The sequence below is a fragment of the Littorina saxatilis genome, linkage group LG12, assembly GCF_037325665.1.
Source record: "Littorina saxatilis isolate snail1 linkage group LG12, US_GU_Lsax_2.0, whole genome shotgun sequence".
NCBI lineage: Eukaryota > Metazoa > Mollusca > Gastropoda > Littorinimorpha > Littorinidae > Littorina > Littorina saxatilis.
The window spans coordinates 39489083-39509020 of record NC_090256.1 but is presented as its reverse complement, the minus strand read 5'-3'; the positions used below and the strand labels follow the sequence as shown (position 1 = coordinate 39509020).

The window sequence follows — 19938 nt, the reverse complement described above, 5'->3', positions numbered from 1 at the left end:
GGCTGCTCCTCTCTGCAAAAAAACAGTGTAGCTAAACATTCTCCATTTAACAATATTGCTGATGGTTTTATTTCAGGAGAGTCGTGATGTCATCACCCCACTGCAGCTGGAACTGGACTACGACATTCCACCCAACGTTCCGGGCATTTCCATGGGCTGTGACATCTGTCCAATACGCAACATCTACAGTCCAACAAAAGAAACTCGACAAGTGAGAACTGAATGACTGGGGAATTACTGAGATTGAAAATACTTTTTACACACTCTTTGGACTGCTGTTTGTTATCTTCTAAAATAAATGTACAGATATATGAAGAGTAATGATATTCCCTGTCACCACCGCCCCTTTACTAAATAGAAATTAAACCAAATCTATTGATTTGAAAAGGGTTGATGGGGAGGGGATGTGGGTATGTCAGCAAGAACCTATCTTCTTGCAAATTAAGATTTCTGATATTGAGATGACAAACTGAATTTACCTCTGCAGGTGATTTACATGAAAGACTGTGGGCCGGACAGCGTCTGCATGGCAGAGCTCCAGATCAACGCCACACCTATATTTGGAACGGATGCAGATCAGACTCAGCTGCTGATCGACGACTCTCCGATGTTTGAGATGGACGTTCACATCAACAACACAGGAGAGCTGGCGTACCTGACGTACGTCGTCATGAACTACCCCGACACCATTAAATTTAGCCGCGCTCGCTTGCTTCAGGGAAATTCCGCAGTCAGCTGCATTCCTGCCAAGTCTCCCAACACTTCAGCATCCTTGGAATGTGATCTCTCTTCGCCCGTTGTGGCTGGCGTTGATGTGGTTTTCAGGGTGCGATTTTACGCGGCGGCTTTGCCGTTTAACATGAAGTCATTCAACATTTCCCTGGAGGTGAAGACGGCGAGCGACGAAGCTGCAGATAGGCTGGGAGACAACTTTGTGAATGTCACCATTCCTGTGGAGATTAGGTCCCTCGTTAACATTCACAGGTAATGAATGATCTCCCTACTTGTAGCTTTCTTTTTATAGTGCGTGTGTGTGTGTGTGTGTGTGTGTGCACATGCATGCGTGCGTGCATGCATGTAAAATGGCGTTTATGTAGTCTAGGACCACAGTGAAAACACGCAATTCAAGACCTCCATTTGTTAAAACCTTGCTTTTATTTAGGTTTCCTGTTCAAAGCCTCAGTAAATATACCCCCAATTTAAGACTCACTCTTTTTTAAGACCTGGGGTGGGTTGCATGAGAGAACTCAAATTCCAAGCTCAAACGGTTCGACTTGACTCTAAAGCTTGCTCTGTTAAGAATCCGCAAAGCACGAAACGAAGTCGGGGTGCATGAGCCGTCTTTAGGGCCGACTCAACAGAGAAAGAGGGCAAGTCGACGTTGTCGACCTACTTAGAGCGTTAGTGGGAGATTCCATGACGTCACGGGAAATGTGGACAGCAACAGCCAATGCAAACTGCAGTCCAGTAGGTTTGCGGGAAAAGGGCGCATGAGAGACCGTCTGTTACACAATAATGTACTCTGCGGCATCTGGGCGCATTCAAGCATGCACAGGAAGCGCGCGCTCATACCAACACAGGAGATGCCGTGTGTAGTACAAAGTAGAGCGTACGGCGTTAAAATACTTCTTCTTCTTCTTCGTCGTTCGCTCAGACAGCAACTCCGGAGGCCCTGATGAAGGCTGCTGTACGCCGGAGGCTCTCCATGGGTGTTATAGTAGTATTTTGTGCATTGTGCATGTTGGATCGAGTAGAAGAAAAATAAAGATTGTCTTCTTGATCTTGAATCGCTCTCTACTGAAAAGGTAAACATCGACCAAAAATTAAAAAATTAAATACAAAAAGAAGATAAAAATACAGTAATTACAAAAAAACACGAATTATATCGAAATAAAAAATTAAGTAAAAACAAAATAGAAGGAAAAGAAACCAAAATCATATAATGTGAGATTAAAAAATAAATAAATAATAAATAAATAAATAAGATTAAAAAAATAAAATTTTAAAAATCAAATAATAAAACACTTATTAGAGACAGCATTAGGTAACAAAAGATTATTTCTAACAAATAAAAAAAAGACAACAAAATATAAATATATTAATGATTGAATAAATAAATACATAAATACATATTTCAACAAATAAAAAAATAAAAAATGATTTCACCCTAAAGAAAACAAAAACAAAAACCTTTTGGTTGCCGGGCACAGATGAAGTAAACAAGAAAGTTGTCTAACTCCGTCGCGTTGGTGCGACCTATTATAGCACCAAATGATAAAAGGTTTTAAAAAATCATCTTGCAAGCGGCAACTGGCTGGTTAAGTCTGTTATCTCTGCCAAGCTCAGCGTTAAGCCTGGGGGGGAGCAGGCTCAAAGTTAAGCAAGAAACGCTGTGCTCAACGAACGTAAGACCGCTCATGCACCCCGGTTTTCGCGCTTTCGGCGTAAAGTCAACCATCTCAACTTTGAGCACATTTCCGCCCAGCTTAAGTCGTCTCATGCAACCCACCCCTGGACTTGAGGTCCTAAAAGTGGAGTGTTACTGTACCAGAACTGTACCAGAACTCACTTAATGTGGAGGCTGAATTTACTTTTCATCCAACATCCTTACTAATTTAACTGTGGTGTTTTCACTTTCAGCATCTCCATACCTGGGCAGTTGGGGACTCCCCGTGCACTGCTGCCTAACAATAGGACGGAGCTTCGCCTGATTCACCTGTACACACTGCACAACCAGGGGCCCAGCCCTTTCCCCCACGGTCAACTGACCATCACTCTGCCTCACACACCTTTCGTGTGGCTCAGTAACGTACAGGTATGAGGAGGTATGGTACACATTAATGCATGGTGAATATGATACACAGGTATGATACACATTTGTGTGGCTCAGTAATGTAGATGTGTGATACACATGAATGCATGGTGAATACAGCTATGGTATACCGGTATGCAGGTATGGTGAATATAACATCTGGTCCAGCTGTGAAGAGATGAAAATTCGGTCTCCTTTTTTTAGTTGAGTCTGAAGCCGGTGTGTGTGTTGTGGGAATTTTGGGTGTGTGTGTTGTGGTTTGTGTTTGGGTGTGTGTATTTGTGTGTGTGTGTGTGTGTGTGTGTGTGTGCGCATGCGTCCGCGCATGCATCCGTGCATGCGTGCGTGCGTGTGTGTGTGTGTGAGCCCGTGCACATGTCTCTGTCTTGTGTCAGTGTTTGTTTCATTTTGTTGAGTTGTGACAGTTTAACTGAATACATGGCTTTGCTTCACAAATGAAGTACCCAGGCAGGTTTCTGATATCCTATACATTTTTCAAGACATTTTTTCTTCGTAAATATTTTTCTCTGACCTATCCAGGGTTTTTTCTTTGCAGGCAAAGTCCCGCAACTCGGCCGACAACATTGCTCTCGACTGTGAGGTCAGCTCGGACACAAACAACTTGAGGAAACAGAAGGAAGAAACAGAAATTAGTGATGATGAACGTGAAAAGTCTGCTCAGCAGAGCGCTTATACCAGCTCTGATCTGGTGAGTAGAATGAAGAATTAAACGTAACTTTAGATAACGTAATACAGTTGAACCTGTTTATAACCGCCACCCAACGGACCGACCAAAAGTGGTTGTTATAGACAGGTGGTTGCTATGGAAAGGTGAATTATATAAAAGAAAAACTAGTCTGGGATCCTTCGAAGTGGCCACTTTCCAAATGTGACCCTCCACCACAAAATGAGTCGCATGTCACCTCGCGCGGTTTTGCGCTAGGCTTAATATAAGTCCGGGGAGTGTCTGGTAACAGTGTGAGGGTCACCTTAGTTACAGGCTTATAACTCAAACAGTTTTTGCTCTTTTCTAAAACGGTTTTCACCACTGGATAGAGCATAAAAAACTCTTTAGGAAAATGTAAAAATATGAAAATCATGCAAAGGTGACATGCGACTCATTCCGTGGTGGAGGGTCACAAATGTGGTTGCAAGGGCACGTTCGACTGTATGAGATCCAATTGCCTTTTTTATTTGTTTTAAACACTCATACACTAACTCTGTTTTTTAGATTGACAGAAAAAGCATATTCATGGCAGTCTGTGTACAAATCCCATCCTTGAAGCTTCTAGTACAGGCTCGGCCTTACTTTTATTCAGCAGTTGTTTTCTGCTCCAGTAGTGTTCATATACTAATCTTACCCCTGAAGACTGGAGGACAGACCCTGACTTACTTTTTTCGGCTGTTCTTTCCTGCTCCAGTCTTGTTTATTTGTGTGCGTTTAGTATCAACACTACTATTGTTAATTCTTGTATCTCCAGGTGTGCCGACCAGGACAGTGTACCACTGTGCGTTGCTATGTGGGACTGCTGCACAAGGACCAGGCTCTCCTCATTTCTCTCAACATCACCGTCAAACAGGACATCCTGCACAAAATGAAGGTAAGTGGATTGATTGTGAAACACATACAGTATGGGGAAACTGGAATTTATAGGGTGACCCCCCCAAAAATGCTACCCATGAAAATGCTAATGACTTCTGCATCTGTTCAACGAACTACTTCATATTTGGTGTACATCAACTTCAGCTTATGCATGAGCACATCACAAAGTTTCAAGTTTGTAGCATTTTTTTATGTTTGTCATTTTTGGGGGGTCACCCTGTACTTATTTACCCATTTAGAGGAGCAACTGCTATAGACTTTGCAAAGCTGCATAAGTAAAACAGAACGAGATAAAAATTGATCAACAAATTGTTAGGTGACCAGCTATATTTCATGGGAGTTAAATCTTTAGCGGATTGAAGTGTAAAGTTATCTCCGAGAGACATAATCATCTTACAAGTTAACCTGGGAGCCATCTCGTCTGCAATAGGTCATTACTCCGATTCTTATAAAACAAATTGTCACCTGTCTGAGGTTTGCATCTTTTCTTTTGTCAAATGAAGCTCTTAGATGGTCATAAACCTGTTCCTGATTTGTTTGATTTGCCAGGTTGGGAGACAGCTTCGTATCATTTCACAGGCGACTTTCCAGGAACCAGATCTTCCATCATATGTGTCTATTTCTGCCGACAAAAATGCCAATGTGAGTTGCACTCATATTTACTGTGTGTGTCTCAAGACAATGTCCCCTTTCTTTTCACTTTGTACCAGTAAAACGGTTCCCTGATGATTTTGTGCAAAAAACAAGTTTGTGTGCTAAAAACAAGAAAGGTCAAATTTGTGGAATGTTTGATTAGTTAGGACAAAACAAAACAGTCACAAATTTGTGCCTGAATTAAACATGACACAATTTAACCTTTCTTGTTTTTCTATTTTTGATTTGAAATGTTAGCAGTCTATCTCTTCCGGATTTTGAAATTTTGTCAATTTGAAAGATGAATCACAATTGTTTGATCTGCATTCTTCTGTTCTTCCAGGCCACGACCTTCATAGTTTACAAGTTGCACTACCGGCCAGCCTTTGCCTGGTGGGTGCTGGGAGTCAGTATTGTCAGCGGCTTTCTTCTGCTCTATATTCTTATCGTTCTTCTATGGAAGGTGAGTGTTGATGTTCATGTTGTCTTTGTCTTCTGCTGTGTTACCTGGTCGAACAGCAAATCGTCATCGTCCTGGAATTGTATTATAACTCGATTCTTGACGATTTTGATGTTTTTGTGCTTTAGACTAAGTAAATCATTCTCAATGAGAAACATTCCATAAAATAGGATGGAGTATACACGATTAAACATTCTTTTATCTTTCTATTCGTACCAGGTACACATATAAGCACTATTCGATAATAAAAATAATCAGTTTCGGCCTTAATATAGCTGTCTAAAATGAGTTACACCAACAGTCCATGACGACGTTGAAATGCTGGTACAGTGGTACCTGTGATGACTAAGGCCCCTCTGATGCGCGAACACCTCCCTTGAAAGGACACCTATTCTCCTATTGTCTTTTCGGCATTAAAATATAGCTGCCAACAGGCCACCTGCAATGTAGGGACACCAAGGGTGTACTTTCATCACAGGTACCATTGTATCAACTTTTAGATCTTGGTGTGGACATGAATATAAATCCAAGCCCCATAAATCAACGATTCAAGATGTCTCAGAGATCTTTCCTTCGTGCTAACTATTTTGCCAGTAATTGTTGTTAAGTATGCTCAACAAATCACTTAATTAGTGAGGACAATTTTGAAATAAATAAATAACGAATCAACATATGTTCCAATATCTTTTTTTCATGCCCTCTGTTTTCCTTGGAATTGCTTTTAAGTAGGCTCACAATAGCAGTTAATTGGTGGTGACGATTTTTAAATAATTTAAAATGAAAAAACCTTTGCCTTTCTGACTGAGTATACCTGGACATACAGTTTGCTCTCATGCCAAATCTAACCTGACTTCAACGCTTCTCATTCCCTGCAGTTTGGATTTTTCCGGCGAAAGAGACGAGAAGAGCTGCAGAAGCTGATCGAGACTTCTTCCACCCACCCTGAAGAGTTGGAGGCCCTCCACCCTCCCAGTTCCGGCAGCAGTCCCGAGCCCTTCTCCACCCCTCCCCCTCCCTTCTCCTCCCTCAGTGACGACAACGATGTCATGGTTCTCCCGCCAAGCAACTCTTTCTTTCCAGACCAGAGCCAGCACACGCTGATTCTGCGTAACAATAACAACAACGCCAGCAATGATTTCAATGACGTTCAGAGTCACACCCACAGTCTGGGTGGGCGTCAGCATCAGCGTGGTGGTGGTGGTGTTGGTGGGGGGAGTCTGGGGAGAAGTAGGGGTCAGCAACACCATGTTCAGCATTGGACACCACCACCCCCTCCCCCACTGCCCGCCTTTAACAACCAGCTGTACTTGGAACCACTGGAACATACTGTCTGATTTTGTTGTTGTTGGTCGGTAAAACAATTCTGAGGATGTGTGTGTGTGTGTGTGTGTGTGTGTGTAGGCATGTGTGTGTGTGTGTGTGTGTGTGTGTGTGTGTGTGTGTGTGTGAGAGAAAAATTGATACATGATTTGTTGCAATAAAGAGTGAATTGGGAGACAAAGAGAGAGAGAAAGAGAGAATGCAGACAGTTTAGTATTAATTGTGCAAAAGTGACAAGTTATTCAAGATTGTAAAACTCTTTTTACAGTTGCCTTGTTTCTGAATTATAGCTAATGTATGAAAACTGTAATGTTCCTCATCCTTCAGTGCCAAAGCAACCCAGTTCTTGGTTTTAATGTCATATGTACATTTTCTGTATACATAATCAGCAGAACGACTCTTCTTTACAACCCCGTCTGTTCAAAGACAAACATTATTTCAAAGAGGCTGTAATAATTTTGAGACACTTGTTAGACATGATTAGTGGGCATAGCTGTGGTTAAACACATACCTACTTTTCAGTGCTGATTTAAATTTTATTTACTAAAAGCACAAAAACCTTTCAGCTTAGTCTTTGAAAACACAGAAAATCATAAATTTGTGTAAAACCCCACCAAAAAACATAGTAGACGCACATTTTTATAATAGAATCACGTTTCAAAGTCACTGCATCTTCATCACTTAGTTATAATTTACACTCAAGAACATAGAAACCTTTTATTTTTTTAATTCAGGGCTGGATACATGTACAAAAAAAGATGTTGACAGCAAGTCCACACTTTGCATGAAGTGGTCATGGGTTCTAAAGAAGAGTCTGCTCTACTGAATAACCAGGATTTTCTGTGCAATAATGTTTACTCGACAACTCTTCTTCTGATCTCTTGTATCACTGGCCTTCATATTATTGTGCCTTATAATACTGTACTATTATTCCCTGCACTTTTTCACAGACAACGAATCTCAAGTTCCATAATTGTGCATTATGATTTGTGAGTAATCGGTGAGTATAGTATTATGAGCAAGGTTTGTCTGTATGGACAGATGGGCCGCCCGTCTGTCAGTTTGTCCGTCATTATGTCTGTGAACAAAAATCTTTACATTGAACTTTAAATTGGGTTTTTTAGTACTTTTTTTATTTCTTCTTATGTATACATTGGATACTAATTTTTTTTTATCGAGTCAGATTTGTTTGAAATCCCACAAAACTTCTCAAACAGTTTCAAACGCTGAGCACTGCCACACTGTTCACACAAAAAAAACATGTTTTATTATATATGTGTGTGATTATATATGTGTTTGATATTTCATGAAAACACTGCCAATTGTTGTATCCACGTGTTCATGTACATAAATGTTATTGGCACACAGAAATGCTGTATGTTGTGATGGGTTTCACTAATGTGTTTTGTGACGTGTTCATTGTTATGGGTTACACATACTTGGTACGTTTCAGAGAATGTGTGTAGGATTTGACATGGGTATAGTAAAGGAGACAAAGTAGAAGAGATGGGAGCAACAGCTGAATATCTCAGTTTTGTTGCAGTTTCAGTGATTCCACATAGATGGAAAAAGCTGCTATGTTTACAAATATATAAAACAAGAAAGGTGGATTTTTTTTTTATTGAATAAAATTTAGCTGAAATTTGAAAAGAAGCACAACTACAGATTAACAGCTTGAGACGTGAGCAAAGCTATTTTGTCCTCTAGCTTTCCAGGTACCGTCATTCCAGGGTAAAGGATTGTGTTTATTGCCAAAGATCTGTCCTGATTTGTGTAAGGAATAAGAGCACCCTTTCACTTTACCACAATTGGTGTCTTAAAAGGGGGTGGGTGGTCCACTGTATTACCAGCCCTGGTGGTCCACTGTATTACCAGCCCTGGTGGTCCACTGTATTACCAGCCCTGGTGGTCCACTGTATTACCAGCCCTGGTGGTCCACTGTATTACCAGCCCTGGTGGTCCACTGTATTACCAGCCCTGGTGGTCCACTGTATTACCAGCCCTGGTGGTCCACTGTATTACCAGCCCTGGTGGTCCACTGTATTACCAGCCCTGGTGGTCCACTGTATTACCAGCCCTGGTGTTCAACTGTATTACCAGCCCTGGTGGTCCACTGTATTACCAGCCCTGGTGGTCCACTGTATTACCAGCCCTGGTGGTCCACTGTATTACCAGCCCTGGTGGTCCAATGTATTACCAGCCCTGGTGGTCCAATGTATTACCAGCCCTGGTGTTCAACTGCTTGTATTTTGTTAACCAGTGGACCAATTGACACATGTTTTTTTGTGTGTTTTTTACAATTATGAATGATTAAAAGCCATTATTTCATTGAACAAGTAAATCAATTGATATCAGGGTAGAAATACCCTGTTGCTAGAATTGCTACGTAGGAGCTGAGAGGCTTAATGATTTTTTTTTTTTCAAGCTGCGACAGCGATTTATTGGAGTTGTCTTATTTTGGAAGTGTGCGTAAACTGAAACATTCCTAGGGAATGCCTCTGTCTGCATGAAACAAAGTGTGCTTACCTGGTTGTACTGTGCCTTTAACTTATTCATTAACTTTCTGATTGGATGTTCTTCAGTATTATTGTCATTGTTCTCCAGATGACTATCTGAAAATACTTGACTCTAAATCCATTGGCCCATTTGACAGCTTTCTTGAAGCATGTTTTCTGTTTCGTTGTTCTTCCACACTTCCAGAATCTAAGTTGATGGCTGTATCAAGGATAGCCCACCAGTAATAGTTGCAGGTGTCCATGGGTTTGTTTTCTCTGTTTAAAGAATTCTACATTGGTAACCTGAAAAAAATATACATGGTAGAGTCTCAGGAAATGCCTTATCTATTGAGAGAATACATTTTCTGATTTAAACCGCATCTAAGTGTTCTTTTCTTGTTCGTTTTATTTATTTGTGCGTCATTTTAGGGACAGAAGTATTCTGGTTCATTATTTAACAAATTCACAGATTCTTATCGAGAAAAAAAGAAAGAAAGAACGAAGAAAAGAAATCCATTGTGCACTTAATTTCATAATCTTTTGGTTTTCATTCAGATCTTGCATGCTGTGGGCATGTTTTGTAATAAAAGAGCTGATACAATCTCATCCTTTTTTGTCGATTTATTTATTACTTTAATTAATCGTCTTTATATCACAAAACATCAAGTCACAGTGTATACACAAGAATACAACGAATCATAGTTTTTACTACACAACAAATACATGTAGTCTCTATTGAACTATTATATACCACATAACATTAACAGCTGCATTTTTCAACCTAAGAATGTATGGTCAGTTCCATATTTCTTCATCAACAAGTGAACAAAATGAATCTGTACAACACTGCATGTACAGTGAAACCTCCCGTTTAAAAACGCCACAAATCTGAGAAAATCTGGTCTTGAAACAACGGGAGTCTTGAAATAGAGGTAAATTTGCACATGTTATAACAGAAAATCTGAAAAACTAGGGTCTTAACATTTACTTTACTTTACTTTATTTGGTGTTTAACGTCGTTTTCAACCGTTCAAGGTTATATCGCGACGGGGAAAGGGGGGAGATGGGATAGAGCCACTTGTTAATTGTTTCTTGTTCACAAAAGCACTAATCAAAAAATTGCTCCAGGGGCCTGCAACGTAGTACAATATATGACCTTACTGGGAGAATGCAAGTTTCCAGTACAAAGGACTTAACATTTCTTACATACTGCTTGACTAAAATCTGTACAAAAATTGACCATATTCTATACAAGAAACACTTAACAAGGGTAAAAGGAGAAACAGAATCCATTAGTCGCCTCTTACGACATGCTGGGGAGCATCGGGTAAATTCTTCCCCCTAACCCGCGGGGGGTGTCTTAACACAGGGGTGGTCTTTTAACAGGGTTGTAAAAGGGGGTTTCACTGTATTACATTAAAACAAGCAAACCACAACATAGGAATGATTAAATGGTGTCGGTAAACAGAAAAAAACATTGGTAACAAATTTACTTAACAGTCTCTCATAATTGAAAAGAGCACAGTCAACAACAATTACAATATATATATATATATCACAAATACTTTCTCACATAATTACCCATGTTAAATAGACATGAAGAAACATCAAAGTGAAAGTATGAGGTTAAAAGTACATATACTTTTGTATGCCATTCATGTTTTACTCATGCTTATCTACTTTTTTTTAAGCAAAACCAATAAGTCTGTTGGCCATTTGAACAAAGTTGATCTTTTTCAAATTATTATTATTTTATTCCCCCCTCTGCTTCTTTACCTCTGTAAACTTGTAGAGCTAGTTATTTTTCGATAATGACCCAGAAACCAAACAAATAACAAGCCAGCAACAACCTGAATCCTCGATAGTGCAATGGGTTGAGAAGCTGTTCTGTTTCGGTACTACTTTTGCGACTGAAAAGTTCCGAACGCTCTAATGTACGAAGTATACATTTCTGGAGCAAACAATACAAGCATACCGCATTTAAATTAACAACTACAGGCCTGAACACATGAATCTCCATGTAAAATCCATGAGTTCGGTTGTTTTCTGAATCTAGATCTGCCGTGCACAAACATTCATCACAAGCAAATTCCCAAGGTAAGCAACTCATACTTTGTCTAGCGACAAGAGTAGTTCCCCTTCTTGTCACTCAGTTTCTTCGACAACACTGACTGCAATCCGACGGTCAGTTTTCAACAATATTTCATTTTATAAACAGATCACACGCAACCAAAATTAATGCACACATCTCATCAATTTAAACAACATAAAGCGGTTTCATACACTATTTTCCCCAGAAAACTGAACTTCATACAGTAATTAACGTTGGAACACAGGTACAAATGTTCGTCTGCTAGTCTCATTTGACGAAAGAACATTATCCTAAGTGATACTAAAACATAAAAAGAACACACAATATCTGCCTTTACCGCCACATCAGAATAACAGCATATCTGTGTACTTGATTTTAGTCCAAAACAGGGAAACTGACAAGAAGTGTTAACAGAATGGAATGATTTGCACGCTGAAGCTCGCATTTTTCATGATCCGCTAACTTCGACCATTATTTTTAATAATCACTGAGACTCGGCATGTAACCTCTACATACCTCTATTAGCAACATATTTCAAATGTAACTTAACTGTCACATTCACACACACACACACACACACACAACACAAACACACACACACACACACTCACAACACAAACACACACACACACACACATAAGAATAACTGCTGTACTTTTTTCGTTACAGACAAAAATAAAATGTACAGGTACATACAGACCAGTAGCTCCCAAGATTTTATCACAAAAATCAAACGTTAAGCGCACTGATATATATAGACAACTCGGCGAATGGTGGGAACATTTTGCCAAAGCCGTATCTTGACTGCTTGTAAACCCATCTTCATTAAAGTTTGCACACTAATGCAGATAACTAAAATATGCTGGTATACAAAGTCTTTGCAAAGTATATGCACATTTTTCAAATGATTGATAAAAAAAATACCAAATTTTAAAGTACATGTAGATAAAGTATTTTGTTTACTTTAACTGTATATATCAGCCATTTGTACATCAGGATACCAAATTTCATTGGTATTGCACAATAATTGTGTGTACTGGAGAGGGTGCATACTCGTACTATCACTTTTAAAAATATGTTTGACATTAATTTAAAACTTACGCACTTATTTTGCTATAACTAAATTTACATAACAGGTCATGTTTGGTACATGTATTCACATTAGTGTGCAAAATTTATGAAGGTGCATTTCACCTCCGGGACAACCTGTGTCTGGCCTGTCTGAAAACCCCTCCACGTGGGGGGTTTTGCTGCCAGCGCGGTGAAGATAAAGAGGGAACATTTTCTCTGCCCGCGCCGCAGAAAGCAGGATGCCTCGGAACTGATTTATAAAAACCAGAGATCCAGTTTTGACAATTTTTCACAAATGTTCACACCATGTGCCTCCTTAAAAATTCAGTAGAATGTTTGTTTAATGTTCAACAGTAACCAGGACATTAAACTATCACAACAGCCAGCAAAAACACTTCCCTGTGTTAAATATTATACAAGAGGCGAAGCCTTCAAGGCTCACGTAAGAAATCGACAAACAGTAACACAAACTCAATCACTCCGTCACACATACACACACACACAGTAAGCATAGGTGACACGGTGCAAGAGTGCGAGACACTAGATCTAGATCTGTCTGTCTGTAGCCTACTTACGGGGACACGACTGCCAGATGGCCAGATTGACACTGCGCTTTCGACAGCGCTTCCTCGCGCAGACACTGGAAACACGCTGTGCAGATTAACCTGTAGGAAATCTCCTTTGGTATCTTCTTTATCTATTTTTCTGGAGCTACGAAACCGAACAATGTGAAATCGTCTTCTCCGAATCGGCGAACTGCAGCTTGGTGATAACTGTATCTATACCACAATCCTTCACGCGATCTGACCTAACCTTGACCCCTGACCTGGTCTACATACCACACACGACACAAACCAGTCACCTGTTTTTACCCCCCCAAAACCCCCCAAAACCCCCCACCACCCGTTTTCTTTGGATACACACTTTAACTACATACGTGCCGACGAAATGTTGATCATTGCTTCAATATTTTGAAGCTGTTGCTTGGATAATAACCAGGTAAAATTCGTATTTTGGTGTTTAGTCAAATGTTGAAGTTTCTATCACACACATACACACACACACACATACACACGCACAGACAGACAAAGTTTAGCATCACATAGGCTACACTTACGTGAGCCAAAAATGAGCTTTTCTTTTGATGGGTTAATTACTGGAATCATTCCGCTTTGACCAGTACACTCTGAGCTATCAACAAAACAAAACACCATTTTAACATGCCCGACATCTTTAAAGTAACACAATGCCACTCACAACCAAAAATCACCATCACAGTGCAGCCATGTTCATACTCTTAAAATAAAGTTATCACTATCACATATCCTGTTGATACAACAACGCATAGAAATTGCCATAAACTGTCCCAAAAAGGACAAGCATTTTGACTTATTAAAATTGGGTTTCAATGTTTTTGTCAGACCAGTACTTTCTGTAAACAAGCAATACCAATACCTATCAATATTTTACACTCGCAGCCTTGAGGCTTACTAATTTCTTAGCATATAACCACGTCATGTCCCAAATAGACTCTAGTTCTGGGGACAGAAAAACAAAGTTAGCATAGCAGGGCTTGCTAATATGAAAAGAAGAAACCCTGAGCCTTTCCACCATCATCATAACTAAATTTTCCATAGCATTACTCCCCATCTTCAAATAACAAAATCACATGACGTTGTAAGAAACCTGCAGTACGAAGTTCAAATTCGACTGAGTATGCAAGTTTCCTGGCCAATCTCATACAGATAAACCTGCCCAATGACAAAGAACATGTCATTTGGTCAAACAGACATACTTCTATCAACATCTTGCAAACTACTCAAATCATGAACAATTGTGATTTTGATCTGATTTGCACTACCGTGCCTGGCCTTAATTGATATGGTCAAACAAAATCACACACACATCAATTACGCTTAATTGCCATCATAGTTTTGTGAGAGTTTTGTAAAGTCTTATGCATGGACACAGTATTTTTCTGTTCCAATAATGAATGATACGCCCTATCATTGCCAGCGCCTTGTAGTTTGAAAATGGCAGTAAAATAACTTGTGACATTTTACCAAACAGGTAATGTTCTGGAATATAAGTATTGCTATAACTTAGAACTTTTTAGTACAGTACAGACCACTTTACGTGGTACTCAAAGCCTCTCCAATGAGTTCAAACCTTCCGATGGGCGCTGTGGCGGGGTGGTAAGACGTCGGCCTCTTAATCGGAAGGTCGAGTGTTCGAATCCCGGCCGCGGCCGCCTGGTGGGTTAAGTGGGGATATGTGTCCGATCTCCCAGGTCAACTTATGTGCAGACCTGCTAGTGGCTTATCCCCCTTCGTGTGTACACGCAAGCACAAGACCAAGTGCGCACGGAAAAGATCCTGTAATCCATGTCAGAGTTCGGTGGGTTATAGAAACACGAAAATACCCAACATGCTTCCTCCGAAAGCGGCGTATGGCTGCCTTAATGGCGGGGTAAAAACGGTCATACACGTACAATTCCACTCGTGCAAAAACACGAGTGTACGTGGGAGTTTCAGCCCACGAACGCAGAAGAAGAAGAAGTTGAAACCTTCCAATGAAGGACGAAATTTGCTGTCCTTTTCTTGATTAGCCTTACCAAAATGTTGGCTTCATGAAAGGACACCTGTGACATAGGGACACTTTTGCCTGGTCCCAAGGACAGCCTCTCATCAGAGGTAATGCTGTACGTAATCTACTCAGCAGATCTATTCTTTCAGCTTGGCATATAGACACTTTTGGCTGTTCCCAAGAAAAAATTTTTATTACAGGCACCAATGAACCTGACTTGCCCAGCAAAACTATTCTTACAGCTTGGTTTATATATGGACACCTTTGGCTGGTCCAAAAAATATCCTTTCATCACAGGCATAAATGAATCTGATTTGCCCAGCAGAACTATTCTTACACTTGTTTGGCTGGTACAGTGGACGCCGCTTAATAAAACCGCGGTTAATAGAGCCAGCCGCTTATAAAAGCCGATTTCAGACGATCCGGAGTTTTCACTGTATCTTATGTATTAGAAAAAGCCGGTTAATAAAACCAACCCGCCGCTTATTAAAGCCAGTTTTCTCAGAGAAATCACGTAGTTTGTGACTAAAACTCACATTATTTTGTTCTGATGTGGAAGACGACCACCAAACAAACACTCATAAAATCGTTCTTCTCTGCCGAGTAATGATTCGTGACGGTGACAGTGAAATTATTGATGTACCGAAGTGATCAAAGTACACGTACATGTACATAATTAAAACAAAAGTTCCACATCCTTCGTGAAGTTTTGTTTAGATTCAAACAAGTGTAAATGACGAAAGAAAGAGACAGTGACGTAAACAAAAGAGAAGATTTTTTTTCTTTCGAAAATGACGTATTCCTGGACCGCCGGTTAATAAATCCGCCGCTTATTAAAGCCATTTTTCGTCGGTCCAGAAGTGGCTTTATTAAGCGGCGACCACTGTACCAAGAATATTCTTTTGTCACAGACACCAATAAACCTGATTCGCCCAGAAGAGCTATTCTTACACCTTGATAGGGACACTTTTGGCTGGTCCCCTTTTGTCACAGGCACCAATAAACCTGATTCGCCCAGAAGAGCTATTCTTACACCTAGATAGGGACACTTTTGGCTGGTACCCTTTTGTCACAGACACCAATAAACCTGATTCGCCCAGAAGAGCTATATATTCTTACACCTAGATAGGGACACTTTTGGCTGGTCCCCTTTTGTCACAGGCACCAATGAACCTGATTCGCCCAGAAGAGCTATTCTTACACCTAGATAGGGACACTTTTGGCTGGTCCCCTTTTGTCACAGGCACCAATGAACCTGATTTGCTCAGCAGAACCATTCTTACAGCTAGGTATTTCTACTGCTGCCCTGTCAACTACAGGAGGTCGGAGAAGACTCCTCTCTCTCTTCCTTCACCATGAAGTGAACAGGCAGGTTGTCATCTTCAATGATTTCCACAGAGTCCCGATCGTCATCGTCACTTCCAGCATCATCCACAACCTGGGTTGGGCTTGAACCACCTTCCTCCTGCTCCTCCTCCATATCTTCTGAAGTTTCGGGAGTCAGTTTGATGACAATTGTACCATCTTCGTCATCACTGTCTCCATCATCGTCATGACAACTGTCACCGACGTCATCGTGCGATCCGCCCACCCTATCTACTTCGCCTTCACCACTAGCCATATTTTCAGTTTCTGCAGCAGCATCGCTCCCCCCTTGAATGGCACCGCAACTTCGCTGGTGGACGACGAGGGAATCGTAATCCCCACAGGGGACGCCACAGTCTCGGCAACGGAGGAAGAAAGCCGCGCCACTGTGACCTTGAAGATGCAGACGGAGCTCAGTGTCGTCCAGCAGAATCACGCCACAGTTGTCCAGTGGGCACTGCCAACACAGAGAGGGGAACAGTGTTAGGAGGAGAAACAATAGACCTTTTTGTAATCTGAGCAGCTCTCGCTCTTTGTTATGCTTCAAATATCGCGAGAGCTTAGTGCATCAACTTTTCGCAGCTCTCGTAAGAGTCCATCCCAGATGTTTTGCTATGCTTCAAAGGCCACGAAAGATTGCGAGAACTTGGAATACTGATAGGGTCTATTCTTTCTTTCTTTATTTGGTGTTTAACGTCGTTTTCAACCACGAAGGTTATATTGCGACGGGGAAAGGGGGGGAGATGGGATAGAGCCACTTGTTAATTGTTTCTTGTTCACAAAAGCACTAATCAAAAAATTGCTCCAGGGGCTTGCAACGTAGTACAATATATTACCTTACTGGGAGAATGCAAGTTTCCAGTGCAAAGGACTTAACATTTCTTACATACTGCTTGACTAAAATCTTTACAAACATTGACTATATTCTATACAAGAAACACTTAACAAGGATAAAAGGAGAAACAGAATCCGTTAGTCGCCTCTTATGACATGCTGGGGAGCATCGGGTAAATTCTTCCCCCTAACCCGCGGGGGGACTGTCACATGCTAAACTCTGTGTAATTTTCCATAAGTATCTGATCAGTCATCATTAACTGCCTATATGACTGTTCAGAATTCTTATGGTTTGTGTGGATTGGCTTATATAATCAACCATATTATAAGTACATGTAGTTGTAGATTTGCTCTAACATATAATCTCTAATATTAACGCATAGCAGAGGGTACATTTACACATACATTTACATTTGCAGTGGAACACCAGATGCTTGGAAATAATACACCCCAACACTTTGAATTGTTTCACTTATGCAACCGAGTGCCCGAAACACTCGAATCACTAAAGCCAGTCAAACAGGAGTGAGTTTGAGCTAAATTAATAGCCCTATAAAAACTGACATGTGAGCGCAAAGGTTATATTAATTCATAAGAGCATACCAGGAGACAACAGCAGCCACACCCCATTACAAGCAGTTCTCCACACTTGACAGATGTCTAACCTGCGAAGTACAAGAAACGTCGAGCTACTATAAATAGCCAACGCTCCTTGCCGGCAGAGGCTGCTATGAAGGGAGACTACTGCGTCACACTGTCACACTTACAAACCACAAACCTTATAGCGATAAGTTGGGTGCCGAAGACGAATGTGACGCTCCGTGTTGTAGCGACGAACGGACGCGTAATTGCAGTAGCTGCAGCAGAACTGATGCCTCTTAGCCCTCGGTGTTGCGCTGTGTCGTGACCCCCGACCCCGACCTCTCCGTGCAAAGCGACTGAGTGCTGGGACCTTGGCGGGTGTTCCTTGCTCCGCTGCGCTACTGCTGCTGCTGGTGTTGCTTGACGACGGTGCTGGAGCCGGGGCTGGTTTGACCTTGACCTTGACATCTTTTTTTTTTATGTCCTTGACCTTCTCAGGTTTCGGTGCAGGTGGACTTAGGAAGTGAGGTGGCTGATGCTGTTTCCAGGCTTCCTATCATTCAAGAGGGTGGAGTTTTTATTTTGCAATGATGATGATTATAAGCAAAAGTGTAAAATAAAGATAAAAATTAAAATCAAGCACAGCACAGTTCATGGCATCGTGAAGATTTAAAGCTTGACACAAGCAACCAGTCAAATGCACAACATGAAATACAATGATAAAAATTGATTTTAGGTCTTTAAAATTAAAACAAACTTATTAAGTGTCACGTTTAGGGTTTGAGGCAACTGCAAATGATTCTCTCAATTCTGATTGCTGAATGTTACGTAGCTTCATTTAGAGCACTCAAAAACAACAAACAGACGAACAAACAAACAAGAAACATAAACCATGAAACCACCAAAGACAGTGTAACAGAAAATTCAACTTACACACAAATTTTTTTTTTTGGTAAAGCAAACAAACACACACAAAAACTTTAAAAAAAGAGAAGCATTAATCTGCAAGCCACTAAATCCAGTCTGATAGAAAATTCAACACACGTACCTGCAAACGTTTTTGGTCAGAGTGAAGAAAGTTGTTGATCAATCCCTTCATAGTTGCCATGGCAATTGGCTTGCTGTCTGTGCCTGTTTAGATGAAACATTAAAACCATCATTCACACATGTGCTGCTAATGCTAATAAAGTATGTTCACGGAAGAGTGCTGGCGCTGGCCTGATGTTGTGGAAAAGACAAACATACAACCGCTTCAGGGTTTTCAGTTTCAACAATGCGCTGCTCTATGCAGCAGAATCCTCATGTTGAAAACATCTGGTGAAAGACTTTAAAGATTACTGTCTGCAGAACATCACCATGAGAGACTTTAAAATAAAAATAAAAATTACAAAATTTTTGGCTGTTTGAATTTTGTTAGCCATAACAGAAAATGCGTGTCACAAAATAGAACACAGCTCTGGCAAATAACCCTCAGATCTTTTGTGTCCGCAGTAAGTTTGTTGGTTCCACTGGAGTGCTGCAGCTGTGTAGTTCATTGTGCATTGAATTTGCAGGTTTTACCATCCTCTACACAAGGATCCTTGAAACCAGGGAAGTACTTTGATCAGGACTTCTTTCTTGTACACTCTTAGCACACTATTTCCCTTGACAAGAACCTGCAGTTATCGTACAATGAAGGCCTTGAAAGGGAGGTTTCATTGCATGTCATTACGCCTGTACAGGATATGATTTAACGATTCTTGGTTGGATTTGTTTAACTTCATGATGACAACATATCCGTTGTAGAAAAAGATAATCAACAGATTAATCTTCTCTCTCTGTCTCTCTCCCCCCTCCCTCTCTCTGTCTCTCTCTCGCTCTCTCTCTCTCTTTCTCTCTCTCTCTCTCTCTCTCTCTCTCTCTCTCTCTCTCTCTCTCTCTCTCTCTCTCTCTCTCTCTCTCTCTCTCTCTCTCTCTCTCTCTCTCTCTCTCTCTCTCTCTCTCTCTCTCTCTCTCTCTCTCTCTCAGAGTCAAACACACACAAGTCCTAGACCACTGCTTGACTCTAACGGATTTTTTTATTTCTAGAACATTCTTTTGTGGTGC

General features: G+C 40.8%; 2 protein-coding genes across 2 annotated transcripts in view; one reads left to right on the top strand and one right to left on the bottom strand.

The window, feature by feature from the left end:
* LOC138981925 (integrin alpha-4-like) overlaps positions 1 to 9929 on the top strand; it is an 84516-nt gene extending 74587 nt beyond the window's left edge. The window contains exons 14-21 of the mRNA XM_070355097.1: positions 77 to 211; positions 488 to 984; positions 2641 to 2815; positions 3369 to 3521; positions 4294 to 4413; positions 4965 to 5057; positions 5392 to 5511; positions 6384 to 9929. Of these exons, the coding sequence (XP_070211198.1) occupies positions 77 to 211; positions 488 to 984; positions 2641 to 2815; positions 3369 to 3521; positions 4294 to 4413; positions 4965 to 5057; positions 5392 to 5511; positions 6384 to 6842 (1752 nt within the window). The 3' untranslated portion in view covers positions 6843 to 9929. The remainder of the gene's footprint in view (positions 1 to 76; positions 212 to 487; positions 985 to 2640; positions 2816 to 3368; positions 3522 to 4293; positions 4414 to 4964; positions 5058 to 5391; positions 5512 to 6383) is intronic.
* Positions 9930 to 19543, bottom strand: LOC138981928 (uncharacterized). Its single transcript, XM_070355102.1, has 3 exons — positions 18902 to 19543; positions 18050 to 18406; positions 9930 to 16894 (listed from the first exon to the last, which is right to left on the bottom strand). The coding sequence occupies exons 1-3, from the start codon at positions 18959 to 18961 to the stop codon at positions 16382 to 16384; spliced, it is 930 nt and encodes a 309-aa protein (XP_070211203.1). The 5' UTR covers positions 18962 to 19543; the 3' UTR covers positions 9930 to 16381.
* Between the last annotated feature and the right edge of the window lie 395 nt (positions 19544 to 19938).

Excerpts from the sequence above, each read along its gene's own strand:
- LOC138981928 (XM_070355102.1), bottom strand. The coding sequence starts at position 18,961 with ATGGCAACTATGAAGGGATTGATCAACAACTTTCTTCACTCTGACCAA. Across the intron at positions 18,407-18,901 it reads CTGACCAAAAACGTTTGCAG|GAAGCCTGGAAACAGCATCA; the intron begins GTACGTGTGTTG and ends CTTGAATGATAG. Across the intron at positions 16,895-18,049 it reads ACCCAACTTATCGCTATAAG|TGCCCACTGGACAACTGTGG; the intron begins GTTTGTGGTTTG and ends CTGTGTTGGCAG.